Here is a 24,895-nt window from a genome sequence, read left to right on the forward strand (position 1 = left end):
ATAATAATAATAATAATAATAATAATAATAATAATAATAATAATAATAATAGAGCATTCACCTTTGGTGCATGGGGTCCGTGGCTCGATTCCACTTCGCGCCAAGTGAAATTTGAGGTGGACAAATACCGTGTGCATGGGTATGTGTTTTCTTGAGATTTTCCATTTTCCTCCCACTTTCTTCATTTCACCATTTCATTCATCATCATTCTCCCTTAGCGTAGGTGCACAATCGACCAACGTTAAACTAGATATTGCAATTTCAATAATAATAATAATAAAAATTAATTCAACTGAAAGGACTGTAATTTATGTGGACAGCAATTATCATAAATATGCAACCATTATAAAAATAATGCTTTGAGTAGAAAGATAATCCTTTCCAAGTGTTAACGAATGCGCACGAGATAAGACATGTCTCGAGATAGAGACAAGACGCGCTTTGTGACATCCAAGATAATACGAGGCAAATGTTTTGGACACGAGATAGCTTGTAAAATGTCTCGTCTTGTCTGGAATGTCTCGAAAACAAAAGTCTAAGTTTTAATATTATCTTTCAAGATCTATTCTCTCAGAAGTAGTTCTCTGCCTTAAAATTAATAACGACATTTGTGATTTAAAAAAAGATAAACAATGCCTAAAGTTAATAGTTAACTTTTCGAAAAGAAGCTTCATTAAGGGTGAACCTGAAAGATGTCCACAAACTTCGGGAGGTGATTCGTGACATCAAAAGGAGACAAATGGTCCTCTTGCAGTTTTCGAATTCAGCTTCGTTGTCGAGATACAGGGTTGCCAACTGGTCGTGTTTGAGAAACTCACTGAGAATAAATTCAAGTCCAAGAATAAACTACTACTCATATATTTTTCAGGTCAATTGACTTATACCATGTTGTAAGGTCAAATATTTATTTATGAAGTGTGTACAAAATTCGCCAGGGTCTTTTCTGAGAAAATCGTCGAGAAAAAGTCACCTCCAAGAATAAACTACCCCTTGTAAATTTTTCTAAGAGAAATATCTGATGCTGCAATATAGGGTTGTTAATTAAATATTGATTAATGAAAAATAAACAAAATTGTTAAAACCATTTTTGAGAAAATAGCGTTTTTCGATTTTCGGCTGTTTGTAAACCACACTTATTTTAGGTGGTAGGAAAAAATGGAAAAGCTCCTGTAAGAATACTAAGTAAACCCTAAGTTTAAAATTTGGTGTAGATAAGTTGAACGGTATGGCCTCTAGGCGAGTGCATATAAAAGTGTGCCGAACGGACGGACCGGAAGGACGGGTGTCGAAAAGTCACATTTTCGGTATGTAGACGCCATGAAACATGTAAATCCGTTGAAATCTGAATTTGATATTATTTTCACAATCACTATATTTTCTTCTCTCTTTTGTCGCTCGAAAAAGAAAAGCCTAAGTTTACCACAAAAAGCTAGGGAGTTTCTCAAAAAATATTCAATTACAGGGCCACTGCACTAAACTTTTTCAATTCAATTTCTTAACTGTGTTAGGCCGCAGTTGTTACTGAAGTGTGTATTTGGATAATACGAATAAAGTTATCGTATTATTCAAATACATCGAATGTCAGATTATCGAATAAAAAACTTCGATTGAAGAAAATCCACACTACAAAACTAACTCACACTTTGAGCACATTTTCATTAGACATATAATTGACCAATTAATGCAATCATTGTTTATGAAATATGAAAAAAATCAAATGAGTCACTTTGGGAAAGTCGTTCAAAAAGAACACGTCAAGAGTAACCTACCTCTTGTGAATTGTTTCGAACAATGAGTTAAGATATACTTTTGGTTATTAATGAAATATTTATTTGCGAAATTTGAACAAACTCGCCTGTCGTTCGAGAAAATTGTCGGGGAAATAACCTTGACCTCAAAAATAAACTATCCGTTGTAATTGTTTTTCATAGAAATGACTTATACTAAAATATAGGGTTATTAATGAAATACTTATTTATGAATTATCAATAAAATTGTCCGAGTAATTTTTGAGAAAATCGTGAGGGAAAAATAACTCCCCGAATAAACTATCTCTTGAGGATTCTTTCAGGGTAAGCGAGTTATTCCATATTACTAGGTTTTTAATGAAATATTTATTTCTGAGTACGAACAAAATTGCTTGACTCATTTTTGAGAAAACCGTGGAGGAAAAACACCCTCAAGAGTAAACTACCCCTCGCATATTTTTTCAGGACAAATGAGTTTTGCCATATTGTTCGGTTATTAACGAAATATTTATTTTTGAAATATGAATAAACTCTTTTGAGTCGTTTTTGAGAAAATCGCCCAGACAACACTCCACCAAGAATAAACTACCCCTCGCATTTTTTTAGGACAAACGAGTTATGCCATATTGATAAGTTATTAATGAAATCTTTATTTATGAAATATGAACGAAAACATTTGAGTCCATTTTGAGAAAATCACTGAGAAAAAATTCACCCCCTTAGTATAAACTACCCCTTGTAGATTTTTCTCAGATAAATGCCTTATACCACAAAATAGGGTTGCTAATTAAATATTGATTTATAAAAAAAGAAAGAAAACAAGATCGTTAGAGCCAGTTATGAGAAAATATCTTTTTTCTATTTTCATCGTACAGGAAACTACCCTTGTTTTGGGAGTAGGAAGGAAATAAAAAAAAACTATAGGAAATACTATGAAAATCTTAAACTAAAATTTGGTGCAGATAAGTTGAACGGTATGGCCTCTAGGCGAGTGCACAGAAAAGTGTAGCGAACGGACGGACGAACAGATAGACATGTATCGAAAAATAACTTTTTCGGTGTTAGGGGCTATAATACGTGTAAATTAGTTGAAATCTCAAATTTGATTTTTTTTTTTTCGAACACCATACTTTCTTCTCTCATTTGTCACTTCAAAGTAAAAGGAACTCAGAACTACAGATAAAAGACACCTACTTTTGCACATAGACATTATTTATTGATTTAAAACTGTTTTAGTTTGTGTCATTTCACTTCCAATTGAAAGGTTTTACAATGATTAACGGCATACCAATGACGAGACGGAAGTTTTCAGGAAGTAAATGCATTCAGAAGTCTAGATTGCATTACAGCTATCAGTCTGTTTTTATTTCTGCAATTGTTAACAGCTGTAATTTCGTCGCAACGCTACATGAAATAATTTTTGGTTGACGTCATTGTGTTACTATTTTAGTATTGTTCTCTTCAGACTTGGTTGAAGTTTTGACTTAACGGTTATACATTTTTTTCTTATTTCATCGTTACACATAAGAATAAAATGTTGTGGTGACTGGATAGATTCGAACCTACGAACATTGAGTTTTTATTCTTCAAACAATTTACCAATGGACCAAGCTTTGTCCTCACGTTAACGTACGGTTACAGGGTTTATTACGATTTAAATAAAATGGCTGGCTGTTAGAGTTTCCTGCCCAAATATTTCGATAAAAAATTTTCATTGCTTCGTACATTGTTTAGATACACATTTTAGGAGAGTGAATTTTGGTGTATATAATAATTTCATGCCAGATAAAAGCTGGATAAGTTTTAATAACATGTTTCATATGTAGTTCTCAATAATAGACTTGTCCGGGATGACGTTCCAAGGTTTAGCATTGACTAGCAGTTTTTGCTATTAATATCCCTTCTAGCAATATTGGCAGTAGACAAAAGTTAGCCCGTGTTAAAGCTTTTAGCTCCTAATTTAGTTATTTTACTTTATTATTTAACGAATATATTGAAAATTGTCAGAGACACGTATGCAGTAATTTATTTCGGGAGGGGTCCGACTTCAATATTAGGATAAATTATAATAAAATTTTAAAAGATAATCCCCAAAATTAGGCTAAATTTACAGAAAAGTTGCGGTTTCAGAGGGGGTCCGGACCCCCTAGACCCACCCCTAAATGCGTTCTTGTTTGTCAGTAACATTTCCTCATTTTGAAACCCTCAAAAACTTCGGATAGACTATATAAAGGAAAACGAGTTATTTTCGATGAAATATCACTTCAAGGAGACGCGTCAGTTTTATTGCACAGTGTGGTATCCCACGTTCACAATGGCAAGAGTTTCTTTCCTCTAATTCTCTGTCATTGTGCTCTATCGAAAGGTTAGGTTTGTAACATATTACTCCTACGAACAAGCATGACTGGCAGATAGGAATACTGAACACAACTCCAGAGAAAAGCATGCTGGAACTTACGTTTATAGCTACGCTTTGGTGATTTCCCTCAAGGTCAATCGAGTGGTAATTCAGTTCCGTCTCTGTTCTTAAGCCATGTTCGTATTACTTCGAACAGTTTTGATAATGAAAAGCATGCCTCTTAATATAACAGACTTCTTTCGCGTAAGAAATCGAAACTCAGTTGGTCAGAGCAACTAGTCTGTAAGAATTAGGTTGTTAGTTAGTTAGGAGCCCAGTACGAGTAAGGGTTTTTATTACTATTGTTTTTATCTTTTTTATGTGAGGAAAAATCAAATTGTGACATCGCGATATCAAATGTATTTGATTAGGTAGCTTTGTCTTACCTAAACTTTAAACATCAGTAACCGTCGAAATTATTTCACTAACCGATCACTTACTGAACATTTCAAACACGTCAAACCAGTGGCATAACATGAAGGTTAACCTCTCCTCCGCAGTCCTTAGTTATGCGTCCGTACTTTCAAGGGCGGACTAAGGGCCGGGCGACTGCCCGGGGTGCCAGAGAAAGAGGGGCACCAAAACGAGCCTCAAAAAGTAAATTTTACAATGTGCTTTCTACTGACGTTTTTGGTTTATATTCTTGTAAAGTAGTGGCAATTATATGATCTTTTTGCATTTCACTATGGAAGAAGAGAGTTTCATAGTACTAAGGGGGCTGTATCGAAAAATTGAGAGATGGCATGTAGAATAAAGAGTGCCGGGAATTAAGTATTGTTTGTTTGTTTGCTTGAGTTTAGCGTTCCACGGTTATGCCTTAATGGGCAAGGGAGATGTGGATACTAATTATAGTGGAATCCGAACCACTTTTATCGTTCAACAGTAATCCACCGGGAATTGGACCCGGTACCACAGAGGGCAGGCGTGCTAGCCACTAGACCAGAGGGGGTGGAGTTGGTATTGTTTATAGCGGGCCATATTCTTTGTGAAGTTTTCCTAGGTAATGGATTTCTTTTTGAAAATGGGTTTAAAACAGGGGCGTCATTTAGGGAGGGCAGGGAGTGGCATTTGCCCCCCCTGAGTTTGAGATGTATATAGATTTTATCATTAGAATAGTAGTAAATCAGTGAAAAACGCGAAATTTTACTTATATCAAGAGGTCTTGCCCCCCCCCCCCCAAAGCAAAATCTGAAATGACGCTCCTGGTTTAAACTATTAAAAACACTATGATAAAATGTAAAATATAGGCTACTACTAGGGGAAGGGTGCCAAAAAGTCACTTGGCCCGTGTGAAAATTTGGCCTGCTCCGCCCCGGCGTACTTTCTGTATATTTTTTGGCCTTGCAGCTTGTGCGGTCCCCACGCCACATTGTTGCGGGGGCGCTATTTACGCCTAGCTTTCGAACGTAATTCAATAACTGTTTAAGAAATTCTACCATCAGCGTGGAAACGGGAATATATTTTTCTAATAGTCCCATAGAACTTTCACTCAGAACGCCAGATGCAATTTTTCAGAGTGGGCTCTGGCTCATATTCAGGAATAATAATAATAATAATAATAATAATAATAATAATAATAATAATAATAATAATAATAATAATAATAATATTAAATATGAATGTCTTTGGAGAGCCGAAATTATGTGACACGAATCATTATAGATAGAGCTTTAAGATGAGTGGTCATAGGGGAGGAAAAACAGGATTTTTCTCTCTCTGACTCTCTAACGTTAAGATTATGTGCTGAAGGTAAGAAGCATCATCATTCTACAATAGGTTGCTTTTACGTAGAATATCTATTACTTGAGCTCTCCTCCTTCGGACAACTTTGCTTATGTAGTAAATTCAAAACAATTTCAATTTAAGACAAATATTTATAGAGAAAATTAAACATTTAATAGGGAAATCTGTTATCAAAATATCCAAACTTTTTTTTTTTTTTTTTTTTTTGGTATCGTCATGAGTTTTACACATATGTTACATTTTGATTCTTTCCCAAATAAAAAATAAATAAAATAACCTTAGTGATAAAAATGACAACAGTACTTCCACGGGATTCGAACCGTCTACCTTCGGTATACAAACTCGTTGCTTTATCTAACTGAGCTATTTGCTTTCTTACGTAAGCTGAACCTGTTCTACAGTAAAGACGATTTTTCATTACGATTGGGCTAACAATTCGTCTTTTTCCATAGGTAATTTCCACTATTTGCACTATCTATACGTTAATACTTAGCATAGATTCATATATTTGGAGTTCGCTGATAATGCATATAATAAGACATACTAGAAATATTTCGTTAAAATTTTCGTTTGTAGATCTAATCCACGCTTCTCTCAATGACATAGATGTCGCTGCTTCGTGTTGAACTGCAGAATTCCCTCGCGTTCTTGAAAATTTCCCACTTTAGCAGAGTTGGTAATTCTCGAGATTTCTGTCGATTTAATGTTTTTTGCTTCTAATTTCTTTATTTTAAGCTAATATCTAACACAAATATTAAAAACGGGTTTGTTATTAACCTGTCCTGCTGGGGAAACCTTCCGAAATTTCGAACATATAAAGAAAACGGAGATATTTTCAAAAAACTTCAAAATAAAGAGACGTGTCATTTATTTTGCTCATAGTAGTACAGCAGTTTGACGTATGCAATGGGGTGGAATTTTAAAATGGACCGCAATTATGTTTCATGTTATAGAAAATCGCCCGTTCCCAAAACTGAAATTTCTCTTTAACGAGCTTTGTTAAAGTCGCTCTGCTTGTATTATTTCAAAATGTAACATCATCAGGGTTGTTGTCTTTAGTTACTTACATAAACAGTTATATACGGACAATTAAACGGTAAGTCAGCGATAAGGAAAAATTCAGACGAAACGAAATGCGATTTTAGTTTAGCGTCCCACAGTTGAAGAACCAAACGAATAAAAGCCATCTAATAATCAGTTAATCGGTTTATTTCACACTTTACTACACTCATCACGCTAGTGCTGAACTCCTACGAAAAAAAAAAAAAAAACTCATAATAGAAAGCCTATAACCGCCAGGATGAAATGTAGTTTGTAGTGTTAAATGAATTATCAATATCAGCTGAGTATTTTCGGATATTCCCTCGAACAAACCAACTCAAAACTTTCGCTTTTTACAACATTAGTATGAATACGGTGAACACGACAATGTTACAAGCAGTCAATTATAGCATATAACGCTATTAAAGCGCGCTCTTGCCAAACAGTAATATGAGCGAAAAAGTAACGCATTTGGAGCACTAGTTGTTGCTCTACTAAAAATATTTAGTAATTCAGTGTTGTTAATACTTTTCAAAGACAACAAAATGATCTTACAATGACCAAAAACAATTGAAACAATGATTATACTGCTACATCAAAATAATAATAAATGATGATGATGTTTAATTATTACTGCTAAAAGCAAAATCAATATTTCGCACGCTTAACGGTTGCCTTAAGTTTGCCTTTAAAAATATATATATATATATATATATATATATATATATATATATATATTTTTGTGGGAGACAATAAAAAATATGATTTTTTGTGTATATGGTCATTAATTTGCATACGTGATAATTAGCTCGAAATGTTTAACCATTTTTAAAAAAAAAATAGGTTTCTATTTCTCTTTCTTAAACTAAAAACTCAACTAAACTAAACCACTGGCATGACAGACCTTCGCGGTCCTGAGCCTGCTCCAACGCCATCTGCTAGCGACTGTCGGAACTACGTCTACCCTAGCGACAAACACGTGGTTGTTCTTAAACTAATTGTTGAAATTTCTTGAGCTAAGTGATTCAGAAATGCATAACTGCCTTCCAATTTAACAGATATATTCCGTATTAAGCCATTCAAATCGTAAGATTATAGTTATCTATAGATGCAAATATAAACTAAAAAGATCTTAACTCATTTTCTTGGTACCTACCTATTTCTCTTCTACGTTTATATTCGTTAATATACGAAGCTACTTCTGTCATTCTTCTCACAGCATTCCTCAACTCTGGTTTATCTTTATGCGTATCATCGGTAAACTACAAATACAAGGAAAGTTTAATGCCATTATAAATGATTTAGATAGAACACAGGACACAATACATGACATAATTTTGAAGTTATTTCAGTTGGTAGTCCGTTCACTGCCTGCAGAAATTAAAGGAAATCAGTTGAACTGACATGAAAATATGAATAAATAAATAAATAAATAAATAAAATAGTGTTTTCTAAGACGCACATAACTACAAATATTCAATAGTTATATGAAAAGATTTCGATAATTCCTTTTTCACTGCACTGCTCGAGTTTATTCTTTCAAAATTAGGATCATAGCTATAATATGTGTAACCGGAGTTTTGTTATTTTCCAAGTATTTCTTCGTTTCATGTTTAAGATTATGAATGCAAACTCGTGCATTAATTTCTTACATGAGTCAATTTTAAATTGTTGGCATGTTGGAATCACATACATTTTAAAATAATCTTATGAATATCATTCTATTTACAAATTTATTCAATTAGTAAATACTACTTGCACTTCCGAGCTTTAGACTCTCCTGTAGTCTTGGTCATAGAAGATAAAAACAGGAATAATAATTTTTGTTCTTTAGTGAAAGGTTGCCAACTCATGTTGGTACTTTTGTTGTTACGCCAATGCTGTGTGAATTTTATAATTAATGACTCCTATTCATCACTTAATTTTTTCTTGTCTAAATTTAATTTTGTTTTCTTTCAATGAATAAACAACTTTTCAAATACCAATCTACTTCATTTTCGGGCTCTTATAAAATTTTGAATCTTCTATCTTGTGTTCAGTTTATTTTAATGTTTCCATAGACTTCAAATGGCACTTTCCGTTTGTAATGGCACCTTTAATACGTTCCTAGACACGCACCTAGAGTTTTTTTTTAAAGGTTTGCCTATGTAACTCTTATGGCAACTGCACTTTATTTCATAGATACCCAATTTCTCATTGGGATCCGTGTAATAACTCTTAAATTGGGTAATGTTCTTTTCTAGAGTTTTGAAGGGTTTCCACGCCGTAAGGAAACCATATTGTGTATAAATCCTAATCAAATCAGGTATCAATCTGGGAAAAATTGGCAACCCTACCCATTTATGTCATTCGTGTTGATTTCAAGTCTATCGGAACGTAAATTGTTTTTAACTTCGTCATACCAATTAATTAATAATGGGCTTGAACACCTGTTCATACTGGTAAGTTTCAATAAATGATCAATCTCTATCTGTAAGTTTGATTCCAGAGAGATAAGTCGAATAGTACATAAAAAGGAATTCTTCCAAATACGTATTTGCTTTGGTATTTGCAGAATAAGCAGAAGCCTGTGAAAGAGTTGTATTGCAGGCAAAATGATTTATTTTACACATAATACTGACAAAACATCACTTTCTCTAAATATCTATATTACGAACATTATTAATATATATTGGTATATATTAAAATAATTGTTCAACTCGCAAGTACTTACCTTAATTAATTCGTTTAGAATAAGCGGGTATTTCAATATCCTTTGCACAGGTTTTATGAGAATTGAACTCATATCAAAACAAGCTATTTGATACCTGAGTGTTTCAAGTCCTTTTTGAAATACATTTTGAATTTCTTGCTTGCCCTCATACTGAAATATATAAAAACAGCACGACTGAGTTCAAAGTAGTAACAAAAATATGAAACAAAAATTTATTTCATAAAATCATATTTATAATAGTACACTGAAAGCTATAACAAAGACATGTATGTTTATTTTAGTTTTTGAGAAACTTATACTTATTGAGTTAGGTCACTTTTAGTAGTAGATGGAGTTGAGTATTCCTAAGCATTGGATTCACTAAACAGGGAAAACAGCATCTCTGATACATTAGTTGAGGACACTGTCCTAATAAGGGTGCATATAATTGGAATATGTTCTGAGGAAAAAAGGATTTAAAGTTGAGTTGAGTTTATATTTGTAACGATGGTGATTAACTATGTGTACAAAATTAAAATATATTCGCGACATATATGCCTTGAAATGCCTGTCGAATAAGTAAAAACTAAGGAAAGCAATATCAGTGAAAATCATTCATCCTCTTTTAAATAGGCCATATGAAGATCAATGTTTCTATTCTTACGCACATTACATGATCTTTTTAATATTTGATTAAAAGACAACAAGCTAAGAAAAATAATCCGAAACACTTAACAAATTTTACACATGAAAATCCAAAAATTAAACATATTCAAATCTTTCCACGTTTGAAGCATTTATGAAACTTAAAATCTTAACATGTTTTCACTCATTAATTTGCTTGTTTCCTCATCAAACTGTATCTCTCTGCAGGAAGCGATCATAAAGGCACCAGCGATCAAAATCATTTCAATTTTGTAGCACCTAACGGAATAGTATACAATTATACAGATGTTAAACATGTGATCGTTCTACGAAAACTGGTTGGTTGGATTAGCTTACCATCCCTTTCAGCAGCGAGACTATATAAAACGTGGACCTCCAGCTTAACATGTGATCCAGGCTTGGCAAAAACCATGTTTTTTATTGAAAAAAACAAAAAAAAAAAAAACGTTTTTTTGGTTTAAACCCGTTTTTTGTTTTGGTTTAAATGATTTGCTCTACGTATTTATATTACATCTGGACAGAAATAAGTTCGTTTCGCCTTGGTGTTATTATGCAACAATAGGGTTATGCTGGAAGGGGTCACATAAGCTTAAAGCGGAATCCAAACAGCTTCTCGACTTACATCCAAGAGAAATTGTACTCCATTTGAACTCGAAACCGAGACTAATTGGTCACAAATGCGATACGTCTGCCGACTCACTCACCAAGGACTCCTGACAAAAATACGATGTACTGATCTTTACATACTTGTTAACATAATTGTCAAGAGTCATTTCAGAAGGACAAAAAGATAAACACTTGCACAAATGAAACCATTATACAGAATTACATAAGGACAATTTCAAAATACTGCAGAGTACGGAAGAAATAATTTAGTCCAAGTTAGTTGACTACAACTTTTATTAGCCCACGTTAAAGAAATACGACTTAATTTGCATATCACTGGTATCAGTAAGCAAAGTGAATAAAGATAGGAATTATTTGAGTCCATTTTGGCTCTGATCCATTTATATGTAAATAGATACCAAAGATGCTTCTGATTTCAATAAATAGCTCTCGTGGGGTTTGTATGACCCCCCTCCCAAAAAAGCACGGCATTTGGATGTATTTTATCAATAGTAAACATTATTAAAACGAAACAATATGTAGAATTTTTCTTTGATTGCAGTTGCATAATAATAATAATAATAATAATAATAATAAAAAGTTGCTTTTGTAGTATAATCTCTTTGAGTAATGAATGGGGAATTTAGGTCTGAATATAATACGAATAATATACGGGAGTGAAACGTTATAAACTACAAATATGTGTTCATCAAGATTTTACGAACAGTTTTCGTTTTTGGTTAAAACTAGTAAAAAAACAGCCGGTTTAAACCAAAACCCAGCCAAACCTGATGGGATCCGAACTACATGAACTCCTACCGCACATTGAACCTCGGTCTTCCGTATTAGAGGCGCTGCGCTGAACATATAGGCATTAGGGAGCTCCGTTCTAAGAAGAGACTGCGGTCGTATATATATTTGTTTCAGTGATGCTCTCAACTAATACAGAGACTTGTGGATATTGCTCCAATTGATCACACCAAGATGATACGTCACAACTTATTAGACAACTCAAAAATAAATCTGAAGTTCCAAAGCAACTTCACGGTTCAATGGTTAGTGCCTCCACCATTAGCACGGGAAACCTACTGGAAGTTTGCCTCTTCGGTGAAAGTATATGTGAGTTGGAACCCACGTTAACTTGTACATCTGTGTCCATATTGCTTGGTTGCTACATTCCAGTCTGCAGGAATATGTTTAATTTGCTTTCTGCTAACATACACCAATACTATTCTTCCACTGTGGAAATTACAACGACTTATCAAAAAGATAGTCGTAAACCTGGTTCGTTTGCTGAGATAAAAATCCGAAGTGGTAGTATTTCTTTGGCATGAAAATATTAGCTTCGATATTTAAATACCATTAATCTCACCTTTTTAATAAAAATGACAACGTCTATAAACGGTGCTAAACTGGTTTATTATTTGATATAACTTATAATATCCTTTTCTTAAAACTGTTAAGTACACAAACTCACTGACTAGGTAACCATAAAACATGTCCATATCAACAACTATCCCATAATAATCACTTACATATATTAAAAACATTCTTCTTTTGTTAATATGAAATGAACATTCTACTAAGTATAGTGCACATGTATGAGTACTTTCTGCCCAAGGTACAGGTAAATATTACTCAAACTAAAGTATTTTGTTATATAAAAATGTCGCTCGACAAAGGGACTGAATATAAAAGTCATGAGTTGGCTTGGCTTTTATCTTCAAGAACCACTGGTCCGTTTACATTAGTGTTCTTACATTACATATGTCCATCATATTTTGATCGCACCTTGTATATCTATTCATTACATTTCACATATACATTAAACAAATCTTACATTTCATCAAATACTAGCAGCGTTCACCCCGCTTCGCTGCGGTCACCCCGGAACGCAATAAACTTTGTTACTTAGATAATTTTTACTTTTTCGCTTTCAAGTGATATGATAAAAACCATAGAAGATTGCAGTAAATGTTAACATTATATCGCCTGTCATTTATGTTAACCCGCCCCGCTTCGCTGCGGTCACCCCCGAACGCAATAAACTTTGTTACTTAGATAATTTTTACTTTTTCGCTTTCAAGTGATATGATAAAAACCATTATAACGCCTGTCATTTATGTTAACCCGCCGAGTGACACGGTCATGCGGGTTGCATATAAATACGTTTATTTTTATACCTATGATGAACTAACAAAGGATTTGTACGTAATGGACACCTGAATGGTCAATTATCTCAAGACACTGGTAATTGAAAATTAAAGTGATATGATAAAAACCATCTAGGGTCCAAATCCTAATAACCCCCCAAAAATAAAAGAAATTGGTTCAGCCGTATTAGCGTGATGAGCGGACAAAGGATTTGTACGTTCTCTTTTATATATATAGATTTATCTTTAATTACATTAATTATATTTATTTCATTATTATCCATTATATTATTATTACATTTTCTTATTAAAAATATCGTCGCTCATTTAATTAGTCGTCGACGGGTGCGATTTCAAAAATCATAAAGGACAAACGTGGGTTACAAATAGTTAGAGCGCCTTATATAATAAATAAGTTAGATGTTGCATTTAAAGGTATACATCGTAGCACTAAGATGTTATAATAAAGAAGAATTTCATTCAAGGTAGTCGTTGAATAATTAGTTTTATAGAACAGATCTTCTACTTAACATAATCTTTGACAATTAAGTTTTCAACACAACTCAATCTAATATAAATAATCTTTGCTTTTAATCATTTATGAATCGAATTATGATTCTTCACATTAACAAGAAAGAATAAAAATCATTTGAAAATTAATTTTCCAGTCTACCTAAAACTCTATTTAAGCATTTCAAGTATTTTTAAGAATCGTTTTCATTATTGATATTAACACATAAACTTTAAAATGAAAATTCACAAGAATCTATAACTAATATGGGTTTAACCTAATTTCATTGACGGTAATCATGTTACATTCGTACTCGCATATGAATCTAATAAAGTGCATTGTACCGCACAATCATGATTAGGTTCTACATTATGTTGTACATGTCTTTCATCGTAATTTTGATTTTGATATGAAGTGCCATCTCTTGATCTCCAATTACGTCTATCCACATAGTTCGCTGCATTTCTGGAATTTCTCTCGGTACTTCGATTGTTTTTATATCTACTGCTGTTGAGTGATCTGACATCATAATTACCATGATTAGTTAGGTTAGGCGGATTCCCTACATAACTTTGCTTATTTTGCTCATTTGGATTGCTAGAGTATACTCGGCTTAGGTTAGGTTTCATATCATTCACACTTCGGATATCTAAATTCCGAACTGGCACCAAATGATCTGAATTATTCTTATTTTTACCCATTCCTGATTGTGGATTCATGGCATGGTATTGAGTTTCGTAGCATTGGACAAGCATCAATAAATGGCTGAAACTCATACACTGTGTGGAAAATAAGATCTGTTGCAATTTAAATGGAAGCAAATTTCGAATCGATGCTATTATTCTCGATTCCGATTGCAAAGGATTAACGACCTTTAATTCGTTGTAGACATTTACAACAAACTCTACAACAGATTTATGCAATCGAGGATTGAAGTGTTGATCTCTAAGGGTGGCATCTCTATTTGCCAGCAAAAAGTCATTTTCATTACACTTACCACTGAATTTGCTCATAGCTCGAATTTCACTCATCTTAACACTTAATTTTACCTTCTTTTTCTCATTCCTTGTTCTTGTTGAGTGATAGTTCCTATCCATGACGTGCTGTGTCGTCGCACCATCTACGTTTCGCTCATCAGTACTCTTCGGACAACTTTCTTCAAGCATAATATCCTCATCAGACCCCGGCGAAGGCGAGTTCATCTCTGGTGAGTGGGGCAACTCAAAGCGATCACTACCCAAGTTATTACGGTAAATGTTGTCTTTAGCCTGTAACGTTCTAATCTCTTCCTGAATAGTAGCTAACAACTGTGTATTTACACGTATGTTATTAGAATTGTTGCTGACCTGGATCTTTTGCTGTTTAATGGAAGATTCTATTACTTCTAAATCTTTTTTTACAGCACTAATTTCTTGGTTTTGGTGATTGTGCTTTTCTTGACAATCATCAGATATCCTTTTTAACTTTTCCTCGAACTGTGAGGATATGTCGTTCACCACCTGGACAATTGTCTGTTTCGTTTCATCTGATTTCTGTTCTATCCGTTCTATCCGTCTACTTAATTCTTCATATTGCTTGTTAGCTTCGTCAAACCTCAGTTCTATCTTCTGTTCCATGGTCTTGTTAGATTCGTTGAACTTCTGTTCCATGGTCTTGTTAGATTCGTTGAACTTCTGTTCCATGGTCTTGTTAGCTTCGTCAAACTTCTGTTCCATTCGTCTACTTAATTCTTCATTTTGTTTGTTAGCTTCGTTGAACTTCTGTTCCATGGTCGTGTTAGATTCGTTGAACTTCTGTTCCATGGTCTGCTTTAATTCTTCATTTTGTTTGTTAGCTTCGTTGAACTTCTGTTCCATGGTCTGCTTTATCTCGGTAGACATCTGCATCATTTGTCGCTGTAAAGCTAACAAGATTCGATCCTCCGATGTCAATCCTGGTGTTACACTAGTTTCACCTTTGTCACTAGTATTTGATTCCTGCTGCATTGTTTCGTTGTCCATTTTTCTAATGATTACTTTACCACTTCGCAATATGGTTAAGTTCGTATTCATTAACTGTAGTATAAAAGTAAATTCAACCTTACTCTTCTTCGGGAATTGAATTTACAAAGTCCCGGGTGAGGTAAACCAAAATTTTTATAACTAATCCCGGTGTGAAGGCACCAAAATTTTTACAACGACTTATCAAAAAGATAGTCGTAAACCTGGTTCGTTTGCTGAGATAAAAATCCGAAGTGGTAGTATTTCTTTGGCATGAAAATATTAGCTTCGATATTTAAATACCATTAATCTCACCTTTTTAATAAAAATGACAACGTCTATAAACGGTGCTAAACTGGTTTATTATTTGATATAACTTATAATATCCTTTTCTTAAAACTGTTAAGTACACAAACTCACTGACTAGGTAACCATAAAACATGTCCATATCAACAACTATCCCATAATAATCACTTACATATATTAAAAACATTCTTCTTTTGTTAATATGAAATGAACATTCTACTAAGTATAGTGCACATGTATGAGTACTTTCTGCCCAAGGTACAGGTAAATATTACTCAAACCAAAGTATTTTGTTATAAAATACACCACATGTCCCAAACATCTAGTTACTATTCAACTTGCAAAATGTTCCTATCTCATTAAGTTTACTTTGTATATACAGTGATCAAAAAGTCGCGCAATCCATAGTACAAATATTTACTCTTTCTTTTTCTTTCGTTGGAAGGTAATAGGCGGTGAAAATTGAGGCAAGGTATTACCAGAATGATAATTTCCAAGCCACTGTGGCCAATCTCATACCACCAGGTTTTATTCCTTTTTTAAATGGGGTTATCTGAAGTTAGCACCTTATACAACCTATCCGCATACATGGGAAGAACTGCAGACCAATATCCAACGAATTGTGTAGAACATTTTGCGTGCAAATGCTTCACAGCGTATTCAGAAACATGATCAGACGGGTGCACATAAGTGAAGCAGTAAATGGTGACCATTTTCAACATCTCTCGTAATGCCTTCATGGAACTTCTAACATTGTTTGGTTTCTAGACTAAACAAACGAAACTGACACCACAGGAAGAGACCCAGTGTGCATGTTGTAGTATATAGAGACTGTGTCACCAGTTACCGTGCAAAGGAACTTTCGCCGTCAGTATGTATGTAATGTGAGATTGGTTGTGAACTTTAGGACGACTGATAGTGCAAGCGACCCTGCAAGGAGTGGGTAACCAGATATATCGTAAGGAACTATTGACGATTTTCAACTTGTACTCAACGTAGGTCTCAAAACTTAATTCATCGTGTTTCGTGGGAATTACATGCACCGTAAAGAACCGTCCATATTGTTCTGCAGAAGAGGCTACATCTTCATGTTTATAAGCAGAGGTGAATTATTACCAGGATATCCTGCGGACAACCAAAGGGAGGACATGTTGAGATTCATTACTGCGAACAAGAAAACTTACCGAGAGTTTTAACAGATTTTGTAGCGCACCGAGATGCTCTGTGTCACTTAGGTTGAGAGCTGTTATTGATTGTAATGATAATGGAAATTTTGAGACACTGTGTATGTATAACATGTTTGCAAGGTATCTCTTGTTAACATATCAAAGAACATAACTTTGTGTATTGACTACAGTCACTAACAAAATTCAAATTAGTACCAATCTTCCACTATAATCTTGCAAAATACTAACAGTTTTTGCTAGAATTGATTTCATAACCCATTACAAAAACAATAATAATAGACATTAAACATAACAGAATAACATACCTTTTCCAAGAGAGCAAGTGCATTTTCATGATTCATACAGTATCTTCCATATACTGTTTTCATTTCATCAGCTAATTCTAAAAAGCACGGACCAATAAATTGATTTTCATCCTCCTTCCCTTTCATTGCCAGCTGAATTTTATCTAAAAGTGTCTCTGCTAGTTGCATTACCTATCAAATAATATGCAGATACATTACTGTTACCACACATATACATTTCCTTCACACTTACAAACATTAGCATTAATCCTTTTGTGTACATACAAGGATGAATATAACTTTCTCTGACTTAACACTATCTACCTTTAGCAAGTGATCTGTATAATTGATTTGTACTGTAACAGGACACAGTACGCGTTTGGCACAAAAAATTAACACTTCTGCGATATAGCACATTATTCCTTAGTGAAACGATGTATCGGGTCGTCACATGGTATATTTTTATTTTATTTATTTATTTATTTTTGAGTAGTTAAAAAATGGCCAATTTAAAATTACTAATTCTATTCTGATTGAAACAAAACTTTGTGTAATATTTGAAATAATGTTCATTCTATAATATTTGATGCTTTAATCTTAAATCCTGAAATGTATTTTTGTTTGTTTCTAGGTGTAAAAAAAGCCGTGAAGGAGGATCTACGCATCATTACGTTATAGGAAGAGATTAGGGCATAATAGTAAATGCAGTGAGAACTCAGTGTGCACGCCATTGGATTCTGGTTTGCCAAACTTATGGGTAAAAATATGGATCTTGAAAGTGAACCCCGTGGAAGGCTTGCATCTGCGCTTAATCCTGAAGATTTGGAAGCAACCATCCAACAAGATCCTCAACAAAACCAATCCACAAATTGAAGAGAACCTTCAAGTGTCTCGCAAATTCGGTGCTTTACGTAAAGTAAAAATGCTTGATATGTGCGTATTCCATGACTGAGAGATGCTCAAAAATGTTCACTTGCAACTCTGCAGTTCCCTTAATTTAGGAAATTAAAGAGAGCCTTTTCTACATCGAATTGTTACCTGTGATGAAAAATGGGTGCTATGGGATAATCGTAAAAGATAGTCACTATGGATTGATGTTAAAGAAGCTCCTAAACGATATCCAAAACCTGCACTTCATACGAAGAAAACATGCTGACAGTCTAGTGGACGAGTCACGGTGTTTCAATTTTTTGTTTCTTCAAGCAGGCGGCCAAAACATGATAGGATAAAGACATGATCCTATCCTATTGTATGACAATGAAGTGGTATAGCGTTCACCTCTGGTGCATGGGGTCCCTGGTTCGATCCCAGCTCGCGCCAAGTGGGCTTTGTGGTGGACAAACACCGTATGCGTGGGTTTTCTCGGAGTTCTCCCGTTTCCTCCCACTTTCTTCATTCCACCATTTCATTCAGCCTCATCATCACTGTCTCCTTTTTCATTTTTGTATGGCAATGAAAGACCTCATTTAACACAATTGACTGTCCAAAAAATGGCAGATTTCCCGGGGCATTTCTTCTACTAATTTCCATTTTTTCCGCCGTTTTATAGAGTCTTTTCGAAATAGATACTTCAAAGAAAAGGAATGTGGGGAAAAAAAAAATATCTTTAATGATTTCATTGCTTCTAAATCCACGTACTATTTCTACAATGGAATGAAGGCATCGGAAAAACGATAGCAGAAGGTAATTGAAGCACAAGGATGCTATTTTGAATACATTCTAAATATCCGATAAAAGCTATCGCTGGTTATTTTCATACTATCAAAAACGGTATTTCATGTCTAAGGATCAAATGACATACTGAGTAAAGGGGAACTTATTCTCGTACTGTAACTGTTTATTTCTGCCACTTATAATGATCCCTTTATAAAATTGTGTGTTCTGGTTATAGAAACATAATTTCAAGTTTTCTGCTTAAATTAATATTTTTAATTTTCATTATTTACACTATGCATACTGATAAAAAAATCTTCATAATTTAAGACATATATATATATATATATATATATATACGCCTTACATATATATCAAACAGACACCATCACCTGACGGTTGAACAGTTTACGAACGATGACTGATGATGTTCAAAGTTACAAATAGATACATAGGCGTACTTTTAAAGTGTGTCTGATTATGTTTTCACTATTTTCAGGTAAGTAATTCATATATATGATTTAATTACCAGAAAACAGTGAAAAATAATCACATATACTAAATACACAATTCTAACAAAATTTATCACTACTTATTAAACCGTAAGATTTATCATCATCCACAAAACTATGTCTAAGTATTACAAAAATAAATAAATAAATAATAATAATAATAATAAAAAAAAAAACAGAGCAATATTACTTATATATATATATCTATATAGTGTAACTTTCTTAATGTAACAAGTGTCGGGAAATGATTCTTGACACCGAGATAAGCTGAAATCATGTTCTATGCCATATTGGGCATATTGGCAAAGTTAGCAAAGGTCAAAAGAGCGGGTAAGTAAGTAGATCTGACAGAAGCGATAGATATGAAAAAACAATAAACTTTGAGATGGCGGTCTATAAAAGTGGAGAGGTGGCGCTGCTGTTCAAAACGTAGTTGCTCGGTTCACACATACAGGTAGCGCTTGTGTTCAAGACGCTACAGTAGAAGAATGCTACAATTGTTGAATAGAACAAGTGGCAGTACTCGACTAAACCACGGTGCGTCATTCAAACCACGAACAAGCCGTCATACTATTCATGTACGTTCGTGGGAAGACAATGGGCGTGAAGCAGTACGACTTTACCAGGAGAGTTTTCCTAAGAGACGTGAACCATTATACAGGATGTTTACAGCAAATTATTGGCGCATGTGTGAAATAGGGACCGTAACACCTGCCCATGTGGATGCTGGTCAACTCCGTCGTGTAGGAACACCTCTTATGGATGAATGTGTGTTAGAAGTTGTGGACAATGAGCAAGATATGAGTACGAGGGAATTTTGCCGTAAAATGCATGTTGGTCACATGACTGTGCGGCGTGCGTTAAATGAAAATGCCCTGTACCCATAGCACCTGCTAAGGGTACAAGGACTGACAGAAGCGGATTTCCAACCACGTGAAGCATTCTACCAGTGCGAGGTTCATTCAACAGACCACTACTACCATGCTGCTTCAAGCATCAGTACTATTAACTGACGAGGCCACGTTTGGAAGGGATGGTGTAGTCAATACGCATAACACACAACATGTGGGAGATGTACACCCCCTTGGTACGGTTGTCATTCATCATCGACAACAATTTAGACTCAATGTATGGTGTGGATTTGTCTATGATCAACTGATCGGCCCATACATGCTACCCCGAAGACTGAACGGAGCACAGTATTTGACCTTCCTGTAGGATTTACTGCCCAAATTACTGAAAAAGGTTTCCCTAGCGATTCGCCACATGTGGTAGATGCATGAAATGAAAATGAAATCTTTAAGCTTTACGTCCCGCGCTTCTGCCGGCTAGGCTAAAGGAAAAGGTGATGATGAGAAATGAAGGAAATAATGGAATGAAGAAAGTGGAGGAAACGAGAAAACACCGAGAAAACCCACGCACACACTGTTTGTCCACTACAAAGTTCACTTGGCGCGAGCTGGGATTGAACCAAGGACCCAATGCACCAGAGGTGAACGTTCTACCACTGAGCCACCACAGCCCCTTGTAGTGCATGATGTGGCTCTCTCGCATTTCGGTGTGAATGCCCGCCGGTGCTTGAACAACTTTCCAAGTTGTTTGATCGGGCGTGTGGTCCAGTACATTGGCTAACCTAGTCTCTGCACAAGAATCCACTGAATCTTCATCTGTGGAGATACATTAAAAGTGTGATGTATGCTACTCTTGTCAACAATGTCAACGACTTGAAATAGTACACTCATAACGCTGTGCAACTGTTCGCCATGACCTAGATATCTTTGAACGGGTTCGACAATCTATGATCCGGTGTTGCCATTGCTGTCCATGCCGAAGACTAAAAACCTCATGTGATATGCACGACGAACGTAAGTTTGTGTTTCTTTGCACGCTGATACCTACCGCTTCCAACTTAACTGTTCCCACGCTTTCGGCACTCGCTAACTCTGCCAATATGCCCAATATGCTACATGTTCATAGGATCTTTTTCACTTGTCTCGGTGACAGGAATCACCTCCCGACGTTTGTTATATAGCATTTAAAAAGACCACTTTTACATTTACCGCACACAAATTTTGTTAGATCATGTTTTATTTATTTATTTTTGTTAATTCTAAAATACTCTTAAGAAAGTCATCTGGCGCCATTTTGGAACATTATGCAACCCAAGAAGTTATCTTACAATTAGAGTTTATGTTTTGAGTCAAACAACTTTACCTCCAGAATATTTCCAAACAGTGTCTTTACATCAATCCCTCTTGATTCGAGATGTCTGGGATCGTATAAATTAAACGTTTCATACGTAATCTTTAGGTCCCTCACATATTCTTTTTCTGTCATCGCCAACTCCGATATCACGTTCTGTCTTTGTTCCTGGTCCTTTTTCCTTTAAAAATAAAAACGATAACGAAGTCAATAATGCATAAACAGAACCTAAATATATGTATATAGGGAATTAAACATTTAATAAAACTTAACAGTTTTAAAAAATTTAGGCTAATACTCTGGTGTCCAACAGCATAATGGACAGATGGTGAAGCTGAAGAAAGAATCATCATTATATAGATTTGATTTGGCACCAGCTTCTAAAGTCTCCGGGGATAAAGCTAAATGACAGTGTATGTTCCTTACAAACACAAAAGACGTTAGTTAAGAGTTCAGCTTCGGAAATATAGGCGCACCTTGGCCTTTCGGTTGATTATACTGCAACAAGCCCCTCCGGAATACATGATGTTTGATATTTTCAGACGGCAGACAAGGCTTTTTCTAGAGCAGAACGACAAGCAGCGTCGATTTCGGGGACATCAGTTCTCTTTTGCCAAACTTTCAAAACAACGAGGGTTCACAAAGAGAAATAATAGTTGATATTAAGCTTCTCTTCGGTACAATACCGACGTATTTGTGATAGAGTAATTGCGATTCGGTGTTTCTAATGTAGTAAGATATTACGGATTTTGAGATACTTAATGAATATGTGCACTGAGATTGAGATGAGAAAGACGAAACTTTCTGTTTGCTTTATTATTTTTCGTATTGTATACTTTTCCCCAACCAATTCCCAGGTTGTCATGCTGGATGTGCTTCGTAAGTTCTTTAAAAATACCAACAACAAAATTATAACGTCTCGAAGAAACAATTAGATAAAGACCTTTCACTCAAAGTTCGAAAACTCAGAAATAATAGGAAAATAATGTGATAATGAAAACACCTTACAGAAATGCAACTTACCTGATTAATAAGGTGTGAACCCACCGTAAGCCTGCAGAACAGCTCTAAGTTCCGTCAGGCAGGGTGGAGAATATACGCTCCGGAGTCTAGGTCCAAAACTGACTACAGATGCTCAATACTGTTAAGGTCGGACGGACGGACCGTATGAGGTGGTGTAGTTTACCCTGATGTTTATGAAATCAAGCCTCAACAGCTCTGGCAGTGTGAATTCGCGTACTGTCATCTAGGAAAACTGTATCATTGGCCGGAAACTACAAGTGGATCATATGACAACAAGTCTTTGGCAACAAGTCTTTAAAAAAAAAAAAAAAAAAAAAAAAAAAAAAAAAAAAAAAAAAAATCACTATGCTCTACAAAAATCTGAGCAATTTTAATAAATTTTACTGGAAGTTTGCCAATGTCATATAAAATCGAAGAGAATGCACTCCCTCATTATTGGCCCCTTTCAATTCGCACGGAATTTAGGCGATTCAAAATAATAATAATAATAATAAAAAAAATACCAAAATAATTCTTTTACCGAAATTACCATAGAACTTGTCTTTTAAATCATGGAGAAAGGGTTAATTGATTCTTCATATTTGACTAACTTCAAGCAGTGGGGATTATATGAAAACCTCAATAAATACATTATATCAAAATAGAGTACTATTAACGTTATCATATATTTGTCATCAGTTACATAAGAAGAAATCATGTAACAATTTCTTTTACATGATTTCTGGGGAAAGTAAGTTTACTCTCTCGTTCAGGATTGATTTTAAATCTAAATAGTGGGAATGATTGTGAAGCATCAAAAATATGCTTCATATTGCATGAAAATGTAATAGTTTTACGAAATATATCGTGGATTATATTTTTTCTTTTAATTCGGAGTGGAGTAATCCTTCCTATATTATGAGAATAAATTCATTGCTCATTCTTGACTATATTTAATTCCAAGCACTGTGGATTATGGAAAAAGAGTAATAAAATATATATATATATATATATATATATATATATATAACATTGTATCAAAACTAAATGAATTTTAGAACTGTTATTGTAAAACTCGGAGGAGAGTAAACTACCTTTGTTAATTTTAACTTCATGCAGAGGATATGACTGGGAAGAAGAAGAAGAAAAACCGACATGTTACACCAAAAACAGTTTTTTTAAACGAAAATTGTAGTGGAACGTATTTTCCTTTCCTTCTTGGTAGATTTTAGCCCCAGGTATTAGAATGATGAAACTGCTCTAAAGAAACTATAAACTATGCTTTATCATACTCGAATAAGTTTCACGTGGTTTATTATTGGAAAATTTTCTTGCATGAGTATGTTCAAAATTACAAAATTGGAGTAATTTTACCTCATCTTATCCCCTTTAGTCTTCATGCAACTCGATAGCATAGGATTACTTCTGCGAGTTCAAAGAAAGCACACACCAGTTAAGTTAGATTCATTAAAATGAAACAAGTTTTTAATCCGAGGGCTATGGCGGAATACATGGACAGACACACAAGTGCCGATCGAGTAGTAGAAGCTCAGTTACGCTTGCTTCAATCAAATGTACATATTACTGATTTCCTCTAGCCAACACAGCGTAACCGAGAGACACTAATAAAAGTAATACCTCTTGGATAGAATGGTTCTCATCAGACATTTCTGGAGAGTAAGAGTATCTTCTAAATGGAGTCACATCTGAACAGTACGAGAAAGAATGAAAAATAATTAAAAGCTTAAAAATGTTGCCATATATAATATAAAACATAAACTTTGATAGACAGTATAAAGGATCACGTACTACAAGTTACCAGTTACGATATTAATGCATTTACTCCATTAACAAACTCGGCTGAGATAATTGCTCTATCTATCTATTGCAAAAACTATAATTTAAAAATTCGCTTTCATTCAAGAGTTATTGCGTGGGCTAACAGACAGATGTAAGCTATCGTTCAAGAGTTACTGCGTGGGCTAACAGACAGATGTAAGCCATCGTTCAAGAGTTATTGTGTGGGCTAACCGACGGATGTAAGCCATCGTTCAAGAGTTATTGCGTGGGCTAACAGATAGATGTAAGCCATCGTTCAAGAATTATTCAGGGTTCCCACTCTTCCTCCCCCCCCCCAAAAAAAAATCCAGGACGTTTCCAGGACAAATCACCAATTTTCCAGGACTTCGATATAGGAAGGTATAACAGGATT

General features: G+C 34.7%; 1 protein-coding gene across 1 annotated transcript in view; it reads right to left on the reverse strand.

The window, feature by feature from the left end:
* The window catches only part of LOC145688041 (dynamin-binding protein-like), a 108,874-nt gene that overhangs the window by 28,023 nt on the left and 55,956 nt on the right, over positions 1-24,895 (reverse strand). Inside the window, exons 11-14 of the mRNA XM_081761739.1 lie at positions 21,694-21,862; positions 17,336-17,506; positions 9,644-9,793; positions 8,087-8,192 (exon numbers count right to left, since the gene is read on the reverse strand). Coding sequence (XP_081617865.1) covers positions 8,087-8,192; positions 9,644-9,793; positions 17,336-17,506; positions 21,694-21,862 — 596 coding nt within the window. The remainder of the gene's footprint in view (positions 1-8,086; positions 8,193-9,643; positions 9,794-17,335; positions 17,507-21,693; positions 21,863-24,895) is intronic.

This window comes from Thermobia domestica, chromosome 6 (assembly GCF_964235325.1).
Source record: "Thermobia domestica chromosome 6, izTheDome1.hap1.1, whole genome shotgun sequence".
In the NCBI taxonomy this organism is placed as follows: domain Eukaryota; kingdom Metazoa; phylum Arthropoda; class Insecta; order Zygentoma; family Lepismatidae; genus Thermobia; species Thermobia domestica.